The 19,943-nt window shown below is 48.5% G+C and overlaps 2 protein-coding genes across 6 annotated transcripts in view; both read left to right on the plus strand.

Moving 5' to 3' along the window:
- Mip (major intrinsic protein of lens fiber) overlaps positions 1-3,364 on the plus strand; it is a 7,357-nt gene extending 3,993 nt beyond the window's left edge. The window contains exon 4 of the mRNA XM_031349620.1: positions 1,871-3,364. Coding sequence (XP_031205480.1) covers positions 1,871-2,056 — 186 coding nt within the window. The 3' untranslated portion in view covers positions 2,057-3,364. The remainder of the gene's footprint in view (positions 1-1,870) is intronic.
- Positions 3,365-3,615: 251 nt separating this feature from the next.
- The window catches only part of Timeless (timeless circadian regulator), a 20,995-nt gene continuing 4,667 nt past the window's right edge, over positions 3,616-19,943 (plus strand). For 4 of the 5 annotated variants that reach the window (XM_031349614.1, XM_031349616.1, XM_031349618.1 and 1 more), the window contains exons 1-20: positions 3,616-3,727; positions 9,351-9,444; positions 10,899-11,066; positions 11,180-11,333; positions 11,424-11,538; positions 11,633-11,695; positions 12,893-12,994; positions 13,169-13,324; positions 13,566-13,699; positions 13,883-13,970; positions 14,239-14,415; positions 14,989-15,206; positions 15,610-15,713; positions 15,839-16,008; positions 17,683-17,808; positions 17,906-18,057; positions 18,628-18,725; positions 18,813-18,930; positions 19,019-19,220; positions 19,671-19,816. In XM_031349614.1, the coding sequence (XP_031205474.1) occupies positions 10,970-11,066; positions 11,180-11,333; positions 11,424-11,538; positions 11,633-11,695; positions 12,893-12,994; positions 13,169-13,324; positions 13,566-13,699; positions 13,883-13,970; positions 14,239-14,415; positions 14,989-15,206; positions 15,610-15,713; positions 15,839-16,008; positions 17,683-17,808; positions 17,906-18,057; positions 18,628-18,725; positions 18,813-18,930; positions 19,019-19,220; positions 19,671-19,816 (2,420 nt within the window). In that variant the 5' untranslated portion in view covers positions 3,616-3,727; positions 9,351-9,444; positions 10,899-10,969. The remainder of the gene's footprint in view (positions 3,728-9,350; positions 9,445-10,898; positions 11,067-11,179; positions 11,334-11,423; positions 11,539-11,632; positions 11,696-12,892; positions 12,995-13,168; positions 13,325-13,565; positions 13,700-13,882; positions 13,971-14,238; positions 14,416-14,988; positions 15,207-15,609; positions 15,714-15,838; positions 16,009-17,682; positions 17,809-17,905; positions 18,058-18,627; positions 18,726-18,812; positions 18,931-19,018; positions 19,221-19,670; positions 19,817-19,943) is intronic. The other variant, XM_031349615.1, reaches the window with a different exon arrangement.

Genomic DNA, 19,943 nt, shown 5'->3' on the forward strand with positions numbered 1-19,943 from the left:
AAAAAAAAAAAAAAAAAAAAAAAAAAAGAGTAGAAGTTCTGATATGCTATGGCATAAGCCTCTAGGACATTATACTAAGTGAAATTAACTGTCATCAAAAGATAGCTCTTACATAGTTCTACTTACATGAGGTAAAAATATTAAAACTCATTTAAATAAGCCAACGTGATAGTACAAATCTACATTTCCAGCACTCAGGTGGTGGATGTAGGAGGATTAGGGGTCCAAGGTCATCCTAGGCTACATAGCAGTTCAGGGCCAGCCTGTGCTACATGACACCAAAAAGAGGAAAAGGTGGAAGAAAGGAAGAAGTGGAGAAAGAGGAAAGAAAGGAAGAAAGAAGGAAGGGAAAAAAATACAGACCCCTAGGACCAGAGAGGAGAAGGTTGTTAGGGGCTGGAGGGGTGGGGAGGGCAGACAGGCACTTTGATGGCTATATAGCTTTAGTTTTACAAACTTAAAAAATCCTGGGAATGAGCTACACAACAATGTGAATACATTCAACACTTAAAAACGTTAGTAAGCAGGCACATCGGCTTGTGGGAATCATACATAGAATTTAGGACAACTCAGGAGCGTTGCCTGAGTTTGAGGCTATGCTGCCTTGCATAGTGACTCTGTGCACAGTGACACCAGCTTGGGCTACAGAGTGTCTCAAACACAAGCAGTTTTGCAGAGCTGGATGAAAGGACTCATGCTTTTTATTCAAGCACTCCAGAGGCAGAGGCAGGGGATCTTGGATTTCAAAGTCACCCTAGACAGCCAGGGCTACAAGAGAAACCCTGTCTCAAAACAAACAAACAAACAAACAAACAAACAAACTCAACCAAACAAACTCAAACTCATGTTGTTTAGTGGGTACTGTCCTTGCCTAAGGCGCACAAAGCTGAGTTCACTCCCCATTCCTGAGTACAGCCTGATAGTGGTGAATACCACTTATCCCAGCACTTGGGAGGGCCAGAGGGATCAGGAGTTCAAGGTCATCTTTGACTATACAGTCAGCCTGAGGTCATCCTGAGCTAATGAAACCCCATATTAAGCAAAGTAATAATAAACAATGTTTAATAAGGTAAATTTTATGTTATAGAGGGTATTTTGCCACAACTTATTTTTTTCTGAGAAATATATAAACTAGTTTAAAATGACAACAAATAGAATATATGTATGCTAAGGGGGTAGAGGTAGGACAGAGGAATAAGAAAATAAAATGGTTAGTGACCCAGAAGAAAGTGACAGGTTTTGGGATATAGACAGCAGTGTCTAGATTTTTCTAAACAATTTAATTTTTATTTTATTTTATTTTATTCTGGGTCTTTTGCTGTCTTGAGACAGTCCTCACTATGTAACCTTGACAGCCCAGAACTTGCTGTGTAGACCAGGCTTGCTTTGAACTCCCACAGAACCTCTTGCTTTTGTTTCACTATTGCTGTCACTAAAGGTGAGCACCACCATGCCAAGCTGTATTTTATTTTTTAACACATATAGGTGTTTTGTGTGTATGTCTGTGCACTATGTGCCTGCCTGGTGCTCTTGGAGGCCAGATGGAACATTTAGATCCCTGGAAACTGGAGTTACAGATAGTTGTGAGGTGCCATGTGGATGCTGGGAATTGATCTTGCATCCCCATGCAAGGACAGCAAATGCTTTGAGCCATCTCTCCAGCCCCACTGAGTCTAGAATTTTCAAACCAACCTACCAACCAGAAGGGCCAGTGTTCTACTCGGTATTAGCCCACATGCTTCACCTGAAGAACTCCAAATACAGCAGCAATAACAAAAAGCTACATTCCTTTCACTAATGCCTAGCTGTATGTTTGTTGTCTTTTCCTGAGGAGTCCGGAAGCCTGAGCATGCCTCCTCTCTTCCCACAGGTGTACTGGGTGGGCCCACTCATTGGAGGAGGCCTGGGCAGTCTACTCTATGACTTCCTCCTCTTCCCCCGGCTCAAGAGCGTTTCTGAGAGACTGTCTGTCCTCAAGGGAGCCAGACCCAGCGACTCCAATGGACAGCCAGAGGGCACAGGGGAACCTGTTGAACTGAAGACTCAGGCCCTGTAAAAGCTCCAGTTGGAGAGAGAAGCAGAAAGCCAATGGGTTTCAGGGAGGGCCAAGCCGGCCCTTGGATGAAGAAAGAGACTGTGGGGAGGGGCATGTACTTCTTTATTTTTTAACTTACGTTTTTCATTTTTTTCCTTTTGCTGTGTGAAATCTTTCAAGTTGCATTCACGACTGGTTGGTGCAAACTTCCCTTCCTCCCCGCTCCAGCTACCTTCGCCGTGTGTGCACGACTGTTCATATGAATGTGGGTGCGTGCGGCCGTGTCTGAGTTTGCGGCACAGAAGCTAGGGAAGGGGAAAGAAGTGTCAGCCTGTATGTCCTTCCCCACCCCAGTTTGGGGAGCACAGGGAACCCAAGACCTGAAGTCTCTGGCCTTTACCCTGCTTCCAGTCAAGTATATGCATCTTGATTTTTGAGGGGTCACAGGAGGGGGGTGGGTCATTCCTCTGAGAAAGCAGGCAGAGAGGAGGAAGGAAGGCATTTCAGGGGTTGGGAGGTCTGGTGGGAGAGGAATCCAAGATTTTATTTTCAGATCACCACGAAAGTGTACCTAAGTGAGGGAGTTAAGGGGAGACGATAGCCTACGGATCTCAGGGATGCTTGTCCCAGAGACTGGGGTGGAAGCTCTGAAAAACCTAAACAAGCCCCTTGAGTTGTTCTGTAAAGCCACATAAGCCTGCCTATATCCACCAGCTGGGCTGCATGTGTGTTCATTCAGAAGCCTTAGACCACAGACTTTCCAACAGAAACAGGGGTTAGGCAAGTTTAAAAGGTCCTGCCTAAGAGCCCGGGACAAACAGTACTGAAGCTCAGAATTGCTCTCTGAGGCTAAAACAGGAAATCTGCTGTCCAAAGCAAATTTACAGGAGGTGAGGGAGGGGCAAGGTGGGGGATTCATTTAGAGCCAACTGAACTTTGCAAATGGCATCTCTGTACTTTTATCACTAGCTCCACAGTCTTTTATTTTTGTATGTGTTTTCACTTTTCTCCCACATACCCTTTCTGCTAATTCTCCCTCATGACCCAGATATCGATCTCCTCTATCTAAATGCTTAATTAGATGACTTTTTTTTTTTTTGAGCCCTATCTTGTATTTGTTGGTAAGATAGCCATTGTCTCAGCTGGGGCGCAGGTGACCCTGACCGAACAAGGAATATTTATTGCAGATCTTTCTATTCTGTGCCTCCTGTATATACTATGCAAGCTTTAAAACATATGTCTATAAGAAGGCAGACAACCCTCAACTCCATTCCAAACAACAAACTCTCTCTCCACTTCCTCCCAAATAAAACACATCTTTTCTAACTAGCCATTTAAGACTTTGGAATAGTCCACTTGACTGGAAGGGGAAGATCGTCTGTAAATTCTCCCTTAATTCGATCTTGATTCTTACTATAATTCAGTAGAAAACCCATAGCGTTTTGGTTTTTACTTTAGCGCAGAAGCCCGATTCACATAAAAAGATCCTTTTGGGTTTCCTTTCTTATCCAATCTTGCCTCTCTCGTTCGGAGTCCAAGGTTCTGCCCGCCCCGTCCCGCCCCGTTCGCCCCGCCCATCCCCGCCTGCGCAGGCTCAGACTAGTCGCTTCCAGCTGGGTGGCGGGAAAGGCTGCGACCCCGTACGTCAGGGCTGCTGGCTCTGCGAGGCTTCAGAGGACTCGCGGAGGGCGGGTGAGTGTGTCGGGAGGACCCAGGGCCGACAACTGGCATCCCCGAGGCGATGAGACGGCGGGGCGGCGAGCAGCGGGACAGCGGGGCAGCGAGCGGCCACCTTCCCGCCGCGCGGTCTAAGGGCGGGGGGAGGGGGGGGAGGGCCGGCGCGCACGCGCGTTCAGACCCTGCTCCCGGGCAAGCGCGCCGAGGACCAGTTGTGTTTTCGCGGGTCTCTGCACACCCGGAGCTCGGGGTAGGAAAGGGACCGTGAGGCCAGGATCTTCGAGTTCCGAGAGCAGAGCAGAAGCCTCCCGGGAGTTACCGTGCAGACCCGAAGACACAGTGGCCTGGAGGTCGTCAGGAGTCGGGATTCACAGGCTTTGGGGTCTTCATAGGCTGGGTTCAATCCTCTTGCCTAAGAAGGACACAACCTCTGGGGATGTCAGCTAGGACAACAGCCATTAGTTAAGCTTTTTTCCTGGAGTGTCAGTTCGTTGTCTTTGATGCTGTCACTAGAACCTTGTTTTTTGGGGAAAAAAAACCCTGAAGCCCGTGGTTTTATATTTACTTTGAAACCCCATTTTGCTCGCTTACGGTTTTGCTTACTCAGGTGAGTGTCTTGCGTCCCTGACTTTTTTCTCATCCAGTTTGACTTCCAACCTCAGGGAAAGGATGTGTTTGCTTCGCGTTCATTCTTACCTCAAGGTACCTGAACTCCCTCTGCTGGAGAGTTCTTGTCACTTAAGTGCAGTTGCCCTAAAATCCAGTAATTCAGTTTATCCAGCCCTCCAAGCTGGTCAGCCCACAGACGAGAAGAAGCCTCAACAGTTGGGTTGCTTATTGCCAGCCTTAGGATTTGAATGAAGCCCTAGGGGCCTGCGTGGTGTAAGGAGAGAACTGGATTCTGCACATTGATATGTGAACACAGAGAGATGGCTTGGCAGGGATTTCCTGTGTAGACCATGCTAGCTTCAGACTCACAGATGTTCTCTAACCTCTGCCCTCCCCCAGTACTAGCCACTCCCCTCTTTGTGTTCCTGAAGTATTGTAGCTTTGTTTATTATCAGTGCCAATAAATAAAGTTTCCTGAGCACGCTAATAATGTAGCGTGCATGGCGCTCAGTGCCAAGAGATGACAGTAGAGTTCCTGGCCTTGAGGACTGGTGGAAGACATGGAACTTCTGCAGTTGCACTGACAGGAATCCTCCCCAGCTCTTCCTCTCTGTGCTCACTGGCGTGCATCCTGATACCTCCACATTGGCAGCTTGAACCTCCCTTGCTTACTGTCCAGTCTTGTCTACTTCAGTCTAGGGAACAGCAATTACTAAGCACCCAGCATTACCTCTAGGATTCGGAGTTGGCATATTTTTTTTTAAGATTTATATATTTCTTTATTATATGTAAGTACACTGTAGCTGTCCTCAGACACACCAGAAGAGGGCATCAGATCTCATTATGGATGGTTGTGAGCCACCATGTGGTTGCTGGGGTTTAAACTCAGGACCTTCTGAAGAGCAGTCAGTGCTCTTAACCACTGAGCCATGTCTCCATCCCAGGAATTGACATTTTAAGTGCAGCTGTCACCTGAATTATATTAGAATCACCTGAGAAACATGTCTCTCTTCTATCTTCCCATAGTGAGAATTGAACCAAAGGCCCACCATACCAAGCCCCAACAGTATGTTCTAGTTCCCATTCCCTGCCTTACTTAAAGGTAGAGACTTCCTGAGTTTCCCAAACTGGTCCCCTGCCCTGGAGCTCCCATGTTGGGGTTTCAGATGTCGCCCCCCTCCCCACTTCCCTCAGTGTAAGCAGTAATGGGAGTGGGACCGAGGGATTCCTGCATCATTGGTAAGCCAGCTGAACTCTACCCCCATCTCCATCCCCATGCCCCAGGAGCATCTTCAGAACACTTGCCTGAGCCCCAGTCCCTGGGAATCATTAACTGTGCCGCACAAACTCTAAGGCTAATGAAGGGAGTCAGCCATTTTTATTTATTATTATTATTATTATTTTAAGATTTATTTATTATTATAAATAAGTACACTGTAGCTGTCTTCAGGCACCAGAAGAGGGCATCAGATCTCATTACAGGTGGTTGTGAGCCACCATGTGGTTGCTGGGATTTGAACTCAGGACCTTCGGAAGAGCAGTCAGTGCTCTTAACCGCTGAGCCATCTCTCCAGCCCAAGGGAGTCAGCCATTTTAAACAATCTGCTTTGACTGTCATGACACAAAATGTAAACACCATGAGGTAGGAGCCTGTATGGCACAGGAGAAGGGGGTGGCTTCTGGGTCGAGAAGTCACAACTGTCATTTGAGCAGTCTTCAAAGTCCACAACTTAAATGTAGCTTGAAAGGTGACCATCGGAAGATCATTAAGACTGTATCGTGGGCCTGGGTGGAGTTTTTTGTTTTTAACCGGTAAAGGATCTTCTGTAGCCCAGGGGGCCTCTACCATTCTGTGTGGTTCTTCCCATAGTGAGAATTGAACCAAAGGCCTACCACACCAAGCCCTGACACTACATTCTAGTTCCCTGGCTCTCACTCTTATCACTGTTTACTCTGGGTGTTAACTGTATCCCAGTCTCTTTTTCTTCTGTATTTACCTATCTACCTTCCGATTTATTTTTGTGATACTGGGATCAAACTCAGAGCTTTATGACACCCTACAACTGAGCTACATCCCCAGCACAAACTTACTTTCTTCCGTTCTTTTTAAGATTTTATTTTTAATTACATGTATATGCATGTATTTGTGCAGTTGCCTGCGGAGATGCTTGATCTCCTGTGAGCTGCCATGTAGTGACTGGGAATCGAACCTGGGTCCTCCGGAAGAACAGCCAGTGCTCTTAACTGTGGAGCCATCTCTCCAGCCCCAGCACAAACTTTCTTGAGGAGAAGTCTGAGCAGACCTCTCCATGGCTGCCACAGCCCCCTTTTCCAGAGGCGTAAACTGAGGCTGGCTTGGTAGAGGGTGTTGAGACATCATCTTCTGACCTCACATACAGTTGCATTCTGCAGGCTTTAACTGTGTGTCTCCTGTATGAAAGCTACTGGATTTAGTGCATTCAAAAATACATAAGGCAGTGGTTAGTAGAGAAAGAATTTCCCTGGGTATGCTAATGTAAGACAGCACAGGTGTTGGAATGAGAATAACTTGTGTAGACTGCTCCGGCTTTCTGTCCTGACCTGCAAGTGGTCAGGGAAAAGCTCATGGAGGAATGGTGTGTGGACTGCATCTTGAAGGTCACATAGGCTTGGAACTTTGGGAAATAATAGAAGCAGAGGAGGCCTCCAAGATGGAGGGAATGAACCATGAGGAGCTTCATGTGTTAGGACATGAATGCTTTCTTGTTCCTAAGTGAAGGTCCTAACAGCCAGAGAAAGCCAGTAGTCCACGGATCTGAGCCATGTGGTTGTGTACCCATAGCATTGGCTATCTAGGAGAGATGAGGCCACACATACTGAATGAAAAGAAAAGCAAAATGGCCAGGCGGTAGTGGCGCACGCCTCTAATCCCAGCACGTGGGAGGCAGAGGCAGGCGGATTTCTGAGTTTGAGGCCAGCCTGGTCTACAGAGTGAGTTCCAGGACAGCCAAAGCTACACAGAGAAACCCTGTCTCGAAAAAAATAAAAAATAAAAAGCTCTTGCCTCCAAATTCTAAAGCAAAGAAAGAAAAGAAGAGGGTGAACTCTTAAATTTTTCTGTCCCTGCCATCCACCCCACTTTGCAGTCTGAGGCAGAGCCTTTCTTATCTACCCTGCTGTGTGGCTTATTCCAGGCATAGCTGGCCCTTACAGACGGCCACTATGGCTGTCTTGCCTTTTGTGTGCATCCTTGGGATCTGAACTCAGGTCTTTTAGCTTCTGTAGAAAACATTCTTTTTTTTTTTTTTTTTTTTTTTTTTTTTTTTTTTTTTTTTTTTTTGGTTTTTCGAGACAGGGTTTCTCTGTGTAGCCTTGGCTGTCCAAGGCTCTCTCGCTCTGTAGACCAGGCTGGCCTCGAACTCAGAAATCCACCTGCCTCTGCCTCCCAAGTGCTGGGATTAAAGGCATGCGCCACCACCGCCCGGCTAGAAAACATTCTTATCTACTGCGCTATTTATCTAGCCTCCTCTTAATCTGTTGCTGTCAAGACATTTGGTAGAGGAGAAAGAGAAGAAACAATTCTGGCAGATCAGGGCAGGCAAGAGGTTATATAAGAGAGCCAGGACTTCCATTCCTAATCCCTCGCAGCTGTTTTGAATGGAGGGAGGCAGTGTAAAGGAAAAAGTAGGTCAGAGTCTGTGGTCAGGAGCCCCACAGCCTGACAGCCACTCCCTGGAACTGGGGGAAAGGAGCTTTCAGTAGGAATTCCAGCCCTTCATGGTAACACATGATTAAAAGCAGACCCAGGCATGGTGAAACACAACTTTTATCACAGCAGGAGGATCTTTGTGAATTTGAGGCTAGCCTGGTCTACATACTGGTTTCTACGACAGTCAGGAGTACATAGAATAACTTTGCCCCAAAGTGGGGGAAAACATAAATAAAAAGAGTTTCTGTTTAATCTTTTTGTGTGATGGTGCAAACACTGGGTGTTGAAAGCGCTCTTCAGTTGAGACAGCTCTTTCATCTTTTTTTGACCAGTTTCTTAGGCTTGCCCTTGGAAAAGATAAACAGGAAAGGCCTTTGTTCTGTTATGAATGTGTGTGGGCGTGCACATATCTATACATACATATACACACATAAGCATATGCATAGTACACCAGTGCTCTCCCTGGAAAAGCTGAGTGTCTTTATACATACATATACACACATAAGCACACACATAGTACACAGTGCTCTCCCTGGAAAAGCTGAGTGTCTCTATACATACATATACACACATAAGCATACACATAGTACACAGTGCTCTCCCTGGAAAAGCTGAGTGTCTCTATACATACATATACACACATAAGCACACACATAGTACACAGTGCTCTCCCTGGAAAAGCTGAGTGTCTTTGAGCAGAGTCAGACTGCTACCTCACCAGAGACCAGGTCTCTGAGAATGGGCCAAAAGAAAAGGCTCCTTCCAGTCCTGTCATTCAGTAAGTGTTTCACTGGTTCCTTGTCTTAGTCAGGGTTTCTATTCCTGCACAAAACATCATGACCAAGAAGCAAATTGGGAAGGAAAGGGTTTATTCAGCTTACACTTCCACGTTGCTATTCATCACCAAAGGAGGTCAGGAAGCAGGAGCTGATGCAGAGGCCATGGAGGGATGTTACTTACTGGCTTGTTTCCCCTGGCTTGCTCAGCTCGCTTTCTTATAGAACCCAAGACTACCAGCCCAGGGATGTCATCACCCACAATGCCTTCCCATACCCTTGACCAGTAATTGAGAAAATGCCTTATAGCTGGATCTCATGGAGGCATTTCTTCAAGAGAGGCTCCTTTCTCTGTGATAACTCCAGCTTATGTCAAGTTGACCCACAAAACCAGCCAGTACACTCCTCATATTGCTTGCTGGGTTTTGCGCCTCGGAAGTGGGTTGGTAGTGGGGGTGGTGTCAGGGTAGTAGGAGAACGGGGAATGTGAAGAAGTAGACCAGTTATGTAAATAAAACGAGCGCAGGGAGATAGCCTCAACCGGTGCATTGTCCGTTTCCCGTAGGGGTGGAGAGAATGCTTCCAATGCAGAACGAGGTGCAGCTGAAGATGTCTAGAGGACAAGATTGATGAATATTCCTGATCTTCCACAGGAGTGGGTAAAGATGCAGGGGGGGGGAATGTGTTGGGGGGGGTATTAATGTCAGGTTCCAGTCACTCAGGATTCTGTGTTTGTGCCATCTGCTGAGGGTGTAGGAATCTGGATAATTGGGGAAGTGCTCCAGAAGCTGCCGCCCCTGGGGCAGAGGCAGGGAGTTTATTTCTCCTGCTTACTGCCTTTACTTCACGTTCTGTCAAAGTTGACTCCGACTGAAATTACTGGATGACAGGGAAAGAACTTTCTTTACAAATGTTAGTGCCTCAGAAGCCTCGAAGATCCTGGGGGGTGGGTGTCAAGTCATACATCGAGGTCTGAGGTGACGGCTCATTTGCTGAGACAGCCCAGTAGGAAAAATGGGAATCAGTGCTGAGGGCTCAAGCCCCAGCACTCATGAAGAACCAAGCTTGTGGCTTGTGCTTGTAATTCCATTGCTGAGGAGGTAGAGACAGCAAGATCCCTAGGGCTCACTGATCAGCAAGCCTCCCCACACCCACCTCCCCGGCTTCCCACCACCACCACCCCCAAGTCCCAGTGAGAGCTATTGTTTTGAAATGAGGTGGTGGTGCCTGAGAAGTGATATCTGAGATTGACCTCTGGCCGTCTCTCTCTCTCTCTCTCTCTCTCTCTCTCTCTCTCTCTCTCTCTCTCTCTCTCTCACACACACACACACACACACACACACACGGGGGGGGGGCAGAGGGGAAGGAGAGAGACAAGCACACCTAGGCCTCCAGCTCATACATTTACAAACCTTCTATATAGTCACTGTGTGTCTGGGACTAGCAGTTTTTGCTTTTCTTTTGGAGGGAGGGGGACATGTGCAGGCAGAACAACTTGCTGGAGTCAGTTCTCCATCTCCTGAGTGGGTTCTGTGGTACTCGGGTTATCAGCCTCGGTGGCAAGCTTCGTTACTGCTGAGCTAGCTCGCCAGCCCAAAGCCAGGATTCCTAACTCCTGTGGTCTATTGGGACTAGGGCTGTATGAGTAAGCTGGAGAAGATGGAGGGTTCAGTCTAACCCCTCCCAAGGCTACAGAGGTCTCTGAGGTGAACATCTTGGCATTGATTCCCGTTTTCCTACTGGGCTGTCTTAACTCTAAAACATGTTTCTCTGGTTTCAGAATCTGGCTGTATATGGGCCAGGCCTTTTCATAAACTGGAGTTTCTTTGGTTTCTGGTCAGCTAGAAAGAAGCATTAACAAAAACCTTTCCCTGGGGAAAGCTTCCAGATGCAGCTCAGTGGTAGAGCATGTGCCCACCATGCACAGGAACCTCCCTGGGTTTGATTCCTGTGTACCACAGTTGATTAGTTTTTTTTAAAAAAAATGTTTTCTCTGGGCCTGGGAGCAGCACTTTTAGGTCTGACAAAAGCAAAGCCGTTAAGGGTCCTGGCCAGAATATTCCTGAGCCCCAGCTTGTTCATCGTCCTTACCACGGACATCCCTATAACCTAGTCCCACAGGCCTCGCCGTCTCCATCTGCCATCTCCACTGCCATCCCATTCTGCTGGCTGGGCCTCTGGTGTATGGACTTATACATAATGAACTGTGAACTTCTAGCCACATGTAGTGCCCTTGGATACTTGGAAGGAGGCACTTACCACAAGGAGCCCGATTGCCTGGGTGAGAAACCTCACCAAACAGAGGGCTGGTGTATTCCCCTGGCTGTGGGCACAAACAGCATGGGCCCGGGAACTCCCTCTGGGTTCTGGGTAAGTCTTTTATCCTCTCTAAAGAGAGTGTGAAGGATTTGATCCGATACCTGAGGCACGAGGATGAGACCCGAGATGTGCGGCAGCAGCTGGGAGCCGCACAGATCCTGCAGAGCGACCTCCTGCCCATCCTCACGCAGCACCGCCAGGACAAGGCTCTCTTCGATGCTGTGATCAGGTTCACTCCTCAGCCTTTTGACTCTTGCACGTGTGGCGGCGTCTGTGTGGGAGAGGAATCCTAACCACCGCTTCTTTGTTGTCTCCCCAGGCTGATGGTAAATTTGACTCAGCCAGCCTTGCTCTGTTTTGGCAGTGTGCCTAAGGACCCCAGTGTACGACACCATTTTCTGCAGGTTCTAACCTACCTCCAGACCTACAAAGAGGTGAGAAGCCTCTCTCCAGAGGTACTGGGTGAGTGTCTGGAGAGGAAGGAAAGAGGAGGTAGGCACCACAAATGGACTGTCCCCTGTCCCACAGGCCTTTGCCAGTGAGAAGGCATTTGGAGTCCTCAGTGAGACCTTATATGAGCTGCTGCAGCTGGTGAGTGCGTCTGCATTACACACATCCCACGGGCCAGTCAGTACTTCCGCCTCCCCTGGGCCGAGGAAGGCACTGCCTGGAAAAGTCCTCGGCCCTTAGGGAAATGGTAGCCTACTCTGAAGTTTCTAGCCACCGTGGGACTGCTTGACCCCACCCCAGCTTTCTCCTTTCTTTGCTTCCTTAGTTTCTCCTTTTTTTTTAGTTAAATCATTTTATACATATGTGTGTTTTCCTTACATACATGTATGTCCACCCTGTGGGTCAGGTACCCTCAGAGGTCAGAAGAGTTGTTGGAGTCCCTAGAACTACTTATGGATGATTCTGAACTCCCATGTACTTGCTGGGAACCGAACACGGGGTCTCTGCAAGAGCAATAAGTGTTCTTCTCCAGCCCCTCTTTTTTGAGATTAAGTCTCATGTAGCCCAAGCTAGCTTTACACTTAAGTTCACTGTGTAGCTGAAGATGGTCTTGAACTCATGTTTCTTCTGCCTCTTCCTATGGAGTTCTGGGAGTATAGCCACACTACCATACTCGGAGTGGTGTTGTGTCTCATCCATGTCCCTGGCCCCACCGCATTGTACTGGGGATTGAATCCAGACTCTGATACAAGCTAAACAAGTAAAGTGCTCTACCACCGAAGCCTGTCTAGCTTTGGTTATTGGAGTTGTTTGTTTTTAAGGCAGAGCCTCACTGCCTTGCCAGAATGACCTTGAACTCTAGTCTAGGCAGGCCTTGAAGTTGTAGTCCTTCTGCCTCAGTCTCCTGAGAAGCTGGGGTTACAGGCCTGTACCACCAGACTTGGCTCACTCTTATTTTTGCTTAATTTTTTTGAGACACTCACTTTGTAGCCCAGGCTAGCCTGGAACTAAGAGATGGTCCCATTGCTTCTACCTCCTGAGAGCATGGAATAAAAGAATTGTGCCACCTGCCTGCTTTTATTTCTATTTTTTATTTTTAGAAATTTATCTAAATGTGTGTGTATGTCTGTGTCATCTGTGTGTACGTGTGTACATAGAAGCCATAAACAAATGACAGGTGTTTTTCTTGACTCCTGGCTTGTTGGGGTCTGAACTCCAGTCATCACGATTATGTTGAGAGCATTGTTAACCACTGAGCCATCTCTCTAAACCCTTTCCTTCTTTTTAGTCCCAATTCAGGGCTCAGTCTTACAGCCAGTCTTTTCTCCTTTTGCCCAGGGCTGGGAAGATCGACAAGAAGAAGACAACTTGCTGATCGAACGGATCCTCCTGCTGGTCAGAAATATTCTCCATGTCCCAGCCAATCTTGAGCAGGAGAAGGTGAAGAGGGTTTGGGGCATATCCGAGTTCTTGGCACTGGTTAGGGTGAACTCCCCTCTCCTAGGCTTTTCTTCTACGAGTCTGGGGAGTAGCCTTAGCTACGGAGTGACTTGGGGACTCTGGAAGCTCTCCTGAGTGCAGCTGAGTGTGTCCTCCCTCCTCCTCCCTGCTCAGAGGATCGACGATGATGCCAGTGTCCATGACCGGCTCCTCTGGGCGATTCACCTCAGTGGCATGGACGACCTGCTCCTCTTCCTGTCCAGCTCCTCCGCCGAGCAGCAGTGGAGCCTCCATGTGCTGGAGATTGTCTCCCTCATGTTCCGAGACCAGGTGAGACCTTACACTAGTCTCCCAGTCCCCTCCATGTGCTTCTGCTGCATGGCCTGAGGAGAGGAGCCCTGGCGGTGATGGGGGATTCCTGAGGAGGGCAGGTGATGAGTGCCCTGGCTGTGTCTCCCATCCAAGGCCCATCAACAGCTCTCAATGTTTGTGGTTTCCTTCCAAGTAGGGGTGAATTAAGGCTAAAAGATGACTGTCCTGGCTGACCCTTCCCTCTTTGTTCCAAACTCAGAACCCTGAGCAGCTAGCCGGGGTAGGGCAGGGACGCTTGGCTCAGGAGCGAAGCACAGATGTGGCAGAATTGGAGGTGCTGCGCCAACGGGAGATGGCAGAGAAGAGAGCTCGGGCCCTCCAGCGCGGAAACAGGTGGGTGGCAGGCTGCTCTGCTGTGATCTGACTCGCAGCAGGAAACACCAAGCACTGAGACCAGTCCGAGGCAGGGTAATATTTTAAAGCTAACTCTCACAGAGGTGCTATGAAAGAGAATGGTCTGATACTTGGAGAGAATTGAGGAGTCATTTTGGAACCCTTTTTTTCCTTTACTTGAAGGCACTCTCGTTTTGGGGGATCCTACATTGTACAGGGGTTGAAGTCTATTGGGGAGAGGGATGTCGTCTTTCACAAAGGCCTTCACAACGTGAGTATGCATCTGTATGTGGCAGAAACTTGGGAGTCACAGGACCTGAGAGGGTGGCCCTCTCTGGAGTTAAGAGCTATTGTGTTTCTGGCTTAGAACGTGTGTGAGAACACATGTATTGACCATATCATGTCTACTGGTGGCCTTGCCACTACCCGAGGCAAACATCCTCCTAGGCATCTTTTCTAAGAAAAATGGCTATAGACAGAACTGCAAGGCCTGGGGGTAGCCAGGACTTCCTCTAATGCCTCAGTGCATACACTCTCAGCTCCAGAACTATAGCTCAGATCTGGGAAAGCAGCCCAGGAGGGTGCCTAAGCGTCGCCAGGCTGCCCAGGAGCTGTCCATCTATCGCCGCTCTGTCCTGAATGTGAGGCTCTTCCTCAGAGACTTCTGCTCCGAGTTCCTGGAGAATTGCTACAACCCGCTCATGAGTGCCGTCAAGGTGAGAGCCCAGGAAGGACATCTAGGCAGTTAGGGGTGGAGCAGAGTGATACTAGCCAGAGCAACAATGTGGCTAGTGAAGGGCAACCTGCCAAGGAGCCCAAGGAAAGCTGACCTTGGAATAGGGACTCCACAGGGAGTGGGACCCGGACAGAAGGAAGATTCTAAGGAGTAGGTTATTAGCAAAATTAAAAATAAAAGTTGTAGGTGGGACTGAGGAGATAGTGTGGCAGTTAAGAACACTTCCTACAAAGTTTGATTCCAGCGCCCAAGTCAGTTCGCTCAAAGATGCTCTGATTCCCTGCTCTGGCCTCCAGGGACATCCATACCGTGTGTGCAGTCCCACACAGAGACATGTATGTTAATTAAAAATAAAATGAATCTTTTTTTTTTTTTTTAATAAGAAAGACTCTGGAACAATTTCCCCAGAGAAAGAGGAGGGGAATGTGAACAGCCCTGAGGAGAGCTGGAGGAGACTGGGAACTATGTTAGCATCCAGGGCCTGAGCCCTTATCACAGGCACAAAGGCTGGCAGGGAGCTAGCCACCCTGAGGCCATGGTGGTCTCTTCTTAGGATCACCTGCTTCGTGAGAGAGCTCAGCAGCACGACGAGACATACTACATGTGGGCTATGGCTTTCTTCATGGCCTTCAACCGAGCTGCTGCCTTCCGCCCTGGCTTTGTTTCTGAGACCCTCAGTGTCCGTACTTTTCACTTTGTGGAGCAGAACCTCACCAACTACTATGAGATGATGCTAACGGACCGCAAGGAGGCCGCCTCCTGGGCACGCAGGTGAGGGGGGGCGGCTGTTGGGGGCCATAGGGGTTACCTTGGCCAAGTCTGAATACCAGAATCTTGGATGGTAATGTTTTCCTGCCAGGCGGTGGTGGCACACGCCTTTAATCCCAGCACTTGGGAGGCAGAGGCAGGCAGATTTCTGAGTTCGAGGCCAGCCTGGTCTGCAGAGTGAGTTCCAGGACAGCCAGGGCTACTCAGAGAAACCCTGTCTCAAAAAACCAAAAAAATAAAAATAACTATTTTCCTTATTCAAGCTTGAGGTGGTCAGGCAGGGATGTGGGGACTGCTGGGGTTCTTCTCATTTTGGAGCTAACAGAGGCGAGGTGTTGACATTGACGTTTGACAGAGCTTTCAGTTGCCTCCCCTCTGTTTTTACCCTTGCCTTCCACTTTGGCAGGATGCACCTGGCCCTGAAGGCCTACCAGGAGCTGCTTGCCACGGTGAACGAGATGGACGCGTGCCCAGATGAGACTGTTAGAGAGAGCAGTCGCATCATCAAAAGTGAGGCCCCAGCCTGGGCTCTGATCCCGCGTTCCCATTTCTTGCTTAGGGGCTCATTCTTCCAGGTCCTGACGTCATCTCTCCTTTCCCAAACCCTCTCATTCCTTCCTTGTTCCCACACCCAGACAATATTTTCTATATGATGGAGTACCGAGAACTATTCCTGGCGCTCTTTCGAAAGTTTGATGAGAGATACCATCCACGCTCATTCCTTCGTGATCTGGTGGAAACCACCCACCTGTTCCTCAAAATGTTGGAGCGCTTTTGCCGGAGCCGTGGGAACCTGATAGTGCAGGTACAGGGCAGTCCCAGGGTGTGGGAACAGCTTTAGGGGAGGGTGAAGGACAGAGGTTTGTGGCATTGCCAGCATGGAATTGCCCATTGGGTTTACTTTTCATCTATCTCAAAAGGGAAGGTAGAAGGCATGCCAACTTTGCCACAAGTTTATATGTACAGGTATACACGTGCGCACGTGTGCACACACATACACACACAGGCTCACACACACTATAGACACAAACAAAGTAAGTAGGTCAGGCTAGTCCTGTATCAGTTATTATTATTAGAATACACTCGAGCCACACATGTCAGCCTCCAGGTCAGCAAACTGATATTGTGTTCAAAACATGGAAGTAGATGAAAAGACAAAAGCCAAGGAAAACCTTCATGGAGGGTTGGAGAGATGGCTCAGTGGTTAAGAGCACAGGCTGTACTTCTAGAAATCCTAAGTTCAAATCCCAGCAACCACATGGTGATTCACAACCATCTGTAATGGGATCTGTTGCCCTCTTCTGGTACCCAGGCACACATCCAGATAGGGCGCTCACATACAATAATGAAATAAATCTTTTAAAAACAAAACAAGCCAGGCAGTGGTGGTGCATGCCTTTAATCCCAGCACTTGGGAGGCAGAGGCAGGCAGATTTCTGAGTTCGTGGCCAGCCTGGTCTACAGAGTGAGTTCTAGGACAGCCAGGGCTACACAGAGAAACCTTGTCTCAAACAAACAAAACAAAACAAAAATACTCCAAGGAATTTCTATCTTAGAGATACCTATTTTGCTTTGCAAAACCATGTTTGTTTTTGGTATGGGGCTAGCAAGATAGCTCAGTAGGGGAAGGCATTTACTTCTGAGCCTGGTGACCTGAGCCCCCCAGGATTCACTTAAGGAGAAAACCAATTTCCCAAGTTGTCCTCTGTCTGTCTGTCTGTCTGTCTGTCTGTCTGTCTGTCTGTCTCTCTCACGTGCGCGCACATACACACACACACACACACACACAGACACACATGTGCGTGCGCACACACAAAATAATAAATAAGGTTTTTTTGTTTGTTTTGTTTTTTTAATGCCAGGACCTTCCTATATTTAAGGTTGCTGTAGTTTAAAATTGTGTCAGAACTGAGGTAGAGATGTGGCTCAGTGGTTAAAAGCACTTGCTGTTAGCTGGGTGTGATGGAGCACGACCTTAATCCTAGCACTCGGAGGGCAGAGGCAGGAGGATCTCTTTAATTTGAGGGCCGTCTGGTCTACTTAGTGAGTTTCAGGATAACCAAGGCTACTTGTGTCAACCCCATCCCACCCCAGAAAAGGCAAATAGGAAGGACAGATCTATGGGGAATTCCTGAGGATGATGTTTGATTCAAGGACTTCATAATTAAACACATCAAAGACAAACTCTTACTCCAAGAAATTAACATTTTCTGTTCATCTGCATCAGAGTTCTTACCCACCATAATGGCATCTTCCCTTGACTTGCCTGTTTCTCCTGGAGGACAAGGAAATGCAGTGCCCACAGCTGCTCCCCGTCCTCCCCTGCCTCCTTTCTACCTCACGGCTGCTCCCTGTCCTCTTCTGTCCCCTCTTCACCCCATGGTGCTCTCCATCCTCCTATACCTACTCTGTACTAACACTGCAGGACAGAGACACTTTGTGGCTCTGCTGCCTCTACCATACAGCGCTCTCCCCACAGAACAAAAGGAAAAAGAGGAAAAAGAAGAAGAAAGTTCAGGACCAGGATGTTGCTTTCTCACACAGTCCTGGGGAACTGGAGGCCATGTGGCCAGCCCTGGCAGAGCAGCTGCTGTTGTGTGCCCAGGTAGGTGGTTAGAGAACTGTACCCTTTTTAGGACAGTATTCTTGGAGACAGTCCGGGTTTCCTCCCAGCCTGCTCCCATGGCCATGTCTGTCTGTAGGACCCTGAGCTCAGTGTGGACCCCATCGTTCCCTTTGATGCAGCCTCAGAGGTGCCAGTGGAGGAGCAGCGAGTAGAAGCCATGGTGAGGATCCAAGACTGCCTTACAGCTGGCCAGGCCTCGCAAGCCCTGGCCCTCCTGCGGTCTGCCCGGTAAGGATCCTGTGTACCAACCCTCCTGAGCTGGGGAACAGGGAGGCCTTTGCTGGACTCCAAGGTTCTCAGAGTTCAGAAGAGAAGAGTTTCTACCAGCCAAAGTTAACCATGCGTCACGTGTTGAAAAATGACCTTTCAGTGTCTATTCTATTCTGCGTAGGGATACCATGTGTCTGCCTACAGGATATGGCAGTCCTCACTTGAGGGTTATTTTTACTTCTATGTATAGATGTAGGTAAGACTTTCTGTGTAGGAGCATTTTGCCTGCATATGTATATATGTATATGCATCACATGTGCTCCTGTTTGCCTGTGGAGGCCACAAGAGGACTTCAGATCCTTTGGAACTGGGGTTCCCGGCAGCTGTGAGCTGCCATGTGGGTGATGAGATTGAGCCTGGTCTTCTGCAAAAGCAGTATGCCTTGTGAGAAAAAACCTCCCTGGCTTGTTTCAACTCTGAAGTAGCAGTTTACACTCACTCTTCAGTTGGCAAAGGAACTGCCTTTTCTTCTGGCCCTAAGTGCAGTTCCAGTTTCCTGTGATGAAAGCCTTTTTTGTTTGTCTGCAGGGAGGTGTGGCCTGAAGGGAACGTGTTTGGCCCTCCAGTCATTTCCCCAGGGGAAGAAATGCAGTTGCTCAAACAAATCCTCTCTGCGCCCCTTCCCCGTGAGTCTCCATTGTCTCCCATCTCTCTTCCCAGCTGTGCTCCACACCAGCACAGCAGAAACCCAGCAATCCTCACTCTTTGTACAGGGCAGCAGGAGTCGGTAGAAGGAGATGCAGAGGAGGAAGAGGAAGAAGAGGAGGAAGAGGAATTACAGGTGGTCCAGGTGTCAGAGAAGGAGTTTAACTTTTTGGACTACCTGAAACGGTACAGGCTGAGAGGACTGACCAGGCCCCTGTGAGGATGAGTAGTTTCTGACCAGTGCTGAATAATTTCCCTCCTTGTTTTGTTGCAGCTTCGCATCCTCAACCATCGTGAGGGCCTATGCGCTTCTCCTGCGGAGCTACCGGCAGAACAACGCTCACACCAACCACTGCATCGCCAAGATGCTGCACCGGCTGGCCCATGACCTGGGGATGGAAGCTCTGCTTTTCCAGCTCTCCCTGTTCTGCCTCTTCAATCAGCTGCTTAGTGACCCAGCTGCTGCAGCCTACAAAGTAAAGGACTGCCAAGGAGCGTGTACAGTGGGAGTCAGGGGCTGCTAAGGAGGGTGCACAGTGGGCTATGGGTGATTTTTTTTCTCTCTTTTTTTTTAATTATTTATGTATATGAGTGCACCTTAGCTGTCTTCAGACACACGAGAAGAGGGCATCAGATCCCATTATAGATGGTTGTGAGCCACCATGTGGTTGCTGGGGATTGAACTCAGAACCTCTGGAAGAGCAGTCAGTGCTCTTACCTGCTGAGCCGTCTCTCCAGCCTCTGTGGGTGATTCTTAAGAGAAAGGAAGGATAAGGCACTAGGTCAGAGGTGAGGGCTCAGTGGAGGGTCAGCAGGCAGGTGGAAGGAGCTGCATGGAGGATACAGGAGACGCCGTGGCCCAGCAAGGAAGAGGCAGGTCTGGATTTATTTGAGCTGAGGTGCCATGTAGCTTTTGTTTTCTACAGGAGCTAGTGACTTTTGCCAAATACATCCTTGGAAAGTTCTTTGCTTTGGCTGCAGTGAACCAGAAAGCGTTTGTGGAGCTGCTGTTCTGGAAGAACACCACGGTGGTTCGGGAAATGACCCAGGGATATGGCTCCCTTGACAGTGGGTAAGCTCGGGGCTGGGGACAGATGGGAGACAAGGAAGACGGTGCAGTCATGGGGTCACTTGCAGAACATTCGACCTAATGTTTCTTTCTTTTTTTTAATTTATCAATTTCTCTTTTTTTTTTTTTT

Source organism: Mastomys coucha, unplaced genomic scaffold (assembly GCF_008632895.1).
Source record: "Mastomys coucha isolate ucsf_1 unplaced genomic scaffold, UCSF_Mcou_1 pScaffold4, whole genome shotgun sequence".
In the NCBI taxonomy this organism is placed as follows: domain Eukaryota; kingdom Metazoa; phylum Chordata; class Mammalia; order Rodentia; family Muridae; genus Mastomys; species Mastomys coucha.